Source organism: Medicago sativa, chromosome 1, assembly GCF_051527215.1.
Source record: "Medicago sativa cultivar Bolivia chromosome 1, Bolivia_mono, whole genome shotgun sequence".
Classification (NCBI taxonomy): domain Eukaryota; kingdom Viridiplantae; phylum Streptophyta; class Magnoliopsida; order Fabales; family Fabaceae; genus Medicago; species Medicago sativa.
The window spans coordinates 81051656-81054713 of record NC_140749.1 but is presented as its reverse complement, the minus strand read 5'-3'; the positions used below and the strand labels follow the sequence as shown (position 1 = coordinate 81054713).

Here is a 3058-nt window from a genome sequence, read left to right as displayed (position 1 = left end):
TGGTTCAATTAATTTTATTTGAAATTTGATATTCATTCTTTCGTTCATAGCTTATACCTTTAAGGTAAAAATGATAGAAGTTTTTCAAAATAATTTTCAAATATCATTAATGGGGCTCAGAGCCTTTAAATACTATCACATATACTTCCCCTTTTGTCATTATCAAAAAATAACAAATAAACGTAAAGGACAAAAAAAATAACTATGATCAGAACCTATAGACTTATTCAAAGAAAAAAAATAGACAGAAGCAAGAAATAGAAAAGGATTAAAACAAACAACAAACAAAAATAAACACTAAGGTGTGCAACTAAGGTTTGGTTTGCAGTTGTTTCATCATCTTCTCCATTTCTTCTGCTTGCTTCTTCAACTGTTCTTCAAGAAGTTGTTGCTTCTGGAGAAGTTCCAGTTCCCTTGCCTTAGCTTCCTGCTGTTGTTGTGCCATCTTCTGCCTCAGAAGCTTGAACATTCTAGCTCCTCTTGTCATATAGTCAGCTTCTGAGTAGAATGGCTTGTTTGACAGAAGCAGCCTTGAGCTTCTCTTGACTAACTCCATATCTCTCAAAAACTTCCTTACAGTAGCAGCCTTGATTCTGATGCATTTCCTACTTACAGATGTTATCAGATCAGTAGCTCTTTTCTGCAGGGATTCCCATTGCTCTTCATAAGCTGATGTCAGATCAATTGCCCATCTTTGCTGAACAAGATCTTGCATCTCAGAGAGGATCTTGAGCAACTCAATGTCAATGTACTCAGATTCCAGTATGTTCAAGGGTGGTTGTTCAAGAATCTCTAGGTCTGAGGATTGGTCAGAAGCACTAGGGGAAATGTCTTGAACAAGGTTAGGGTCTGGAATGGTGAGATGTTCAGCTTGGGTTGAGGATGATGGTTGGTCAGGATCAACGTGTGAGTTTGAGGTTGATGCTTGGAGATTGTCAATGTCCATGGGAATGTGTTGGGGTAAGGATTCTTCTGGTTGTGGTTCAGTATGGGGTTCAGTATGCTCTGGTTGTGGGTTAGATTGAGGTGGTTGTTGTGGTGAAGTTTGTGTTTGAATGTTGGGTTGAGGTTCAGTTTCAGCTATGGGTGATGGGGGGTTGTGGTGAAGATGGCTTGTGTGGTTCTGGTGTTTGTTGTTGGGGGGGGTTTCTGAAACAATTTTCTCAGAAGCAACTGCTTCTGAGGTTGTCTCAGAGGCTTTCTCTGAGGTAGATGTAGGCTTGTCTTTGGGTAACTCACCTGAGTAGTGGAGAGCAAGATTATCCAAGACAGAGGTGTCTTCTTTTTGCTCAGGTGCTGGTGGTTGTGATGAAGAGGGTGAGATGGGGGTAGAGGTGACTGGAATCTGACATACCTTGACTGAGTTATCAGCTTCAGAAGTAGTAACATCTGGTGCTTGAAGAACAGCTTCTGAAGTTCCAACTTTCTTTGAAGCTATATCAGCCACTTCCTTGACTTCTATAAACTTCTCCTTGAAGAATTCATCACAATTTTCGAGGCCTGAGGCTTTAAGTTTTTCATCCCTATTCCTCCTTTCCCTTGCTTCCCTTTCCTTCTGTTCAGCTAACATCTGAGCAGCTTCCTCATCAGCCCTTTTCTTCATGTCTGAAGTCACTTCCATCATTGGAGTGAAGATTGGCCCAGATGCTTTCTCCTTGGGCTTGTGCTCTTTTGCTTTTATTCCATCAAGAGCTTTATCCAGATGCTCTTTGGTGATGATGGATTCTGATCTGTCTTTACTTCTTTTCATGGGAATAGAAGCAGCCCCAACTTTCTTCTTCTTCTCCTTTCTATCTGCTATCTCATTAGCAGCATATTCCTTAGCCATTTTTGCCTTGGCAGGAGTCATTTCAACCATAGAGATTTCCATTTGTACAGGTGCCTTCTTCTTCTTCAGCTTGGGCTCAGCCTCTTCTTTTTCTAGCTCATCCAGAGCTTCATCCAGTTTTTCTTTATGGAAAACAATTTCAGCTTTCCCTCTCTTTCTCTTAGCAACCTTCTGTTGCTTGCCCTTATCAGTAGCACCCTTGACTTTCTTTCCTTTAACAGGAGCAGCTTCGTTCTGAGAGCTTGCATCTTCCTCCAAGACATACTCAGCTACTGATTTAGCTAAGATTTCAGGATTACTTTCCTTAAAGATGCAAGAAAGTCCCTGATAATCTCAGTTTCTTCTGTGGTCAGTTCTATCCACTTCTCATCTTGAGGGGCTTTCTTGAACAGATGCATAGAATGCAAGGTTTTGCTACTGATAGTCTTCTCAGCAGTGGAAACCTTGAAGCATTCATCAGAAGCATTCCTTGTCTTTTTCAAGAAATCTAGCACTCTTCCCTGATGAAAGATTTCAGACAGCAATCTTCCATAAGGCACTTGCTTCCTTCCTTTGACAGTGCCTTCATTAATAGCCCAGCAGAGATGATCCATGACATATCTTGGGAAGTTTATCTTTTCAAGCATAGCCATGAAATAGACTGCTAGCTTCTGTTGGTTGTTGGGTTGGGTTGATCAGACCCTCCTGCTCTTTGAAAGAAGCAATCATTACAGAATTTCACCAACATCCTGTTGTGAAATTCCATTTATGAAGGCTTGCCCTCTGAGTCTCCACCCAGAAGCAAGTTGAAGTAGCTCTTTAGCAGGATATCTTCCTTCTTCACTATTTCTTGGAATCTTCCTTCAGCAGTCACTCTGCATGCTTTGGCAATGACTTCCTCGGTGATGGTTACAGGGATGCCCATCACTTCAGATCTTATTTCCTAGTCACTGAAGGAAGTAGGATTCATTTCTACCGTCATCTTTCCTTTCTTCGAACCAGCTTGTTTACCTACGACCTTTGCAGGCTTTCCATTGAAGACCTCAGCCCTTAACCAGAAGTCTTTGACCAGGTTCACATAAGTTGGCCCATTCAGCATCTCGAAGTACTCAGATAGCTTCTGAGTATCTACCAAACCTTTCATGTCCACATCGTACTTCTTAAGTGAAGCAAAGTCCACTGGTGATTCTATTTGGACAATCAGAGAGTTGATTGGAATAGTCATAGTCTTTTATTTGTAAACTGACCCAG

At 41.3% G+C, this 3058-nt stretch overlaps 1 protein-coding gene across 1 annotated transcript; it reads right to left on the bottom strand.

Annotated features, from left to right (window-relative positions):
- Positions 1–208: 208 nt before the first annotated feature.
- On the bottom strand, positions 209–2732 carry LOC146958025 (uncharacterized). Its single transcript, XM_085751461.1, has 5 exons — positions 2588–2732; positions 2272–2390; positions 2011–2080; positions 363–1935; positions 209–215 (listed from the first exon to the last, which is right to left on the bottom strand). The coding sequence occupies exons 1-5, from the start codon at positions 2730–2732 to the stop codon at positions 209–211; spliced, it is 1914 nt and encodes a 637-aa protein (XP_085607587.1).
- Positions 2733–3058: the final 326 nt, after the last annotated feature.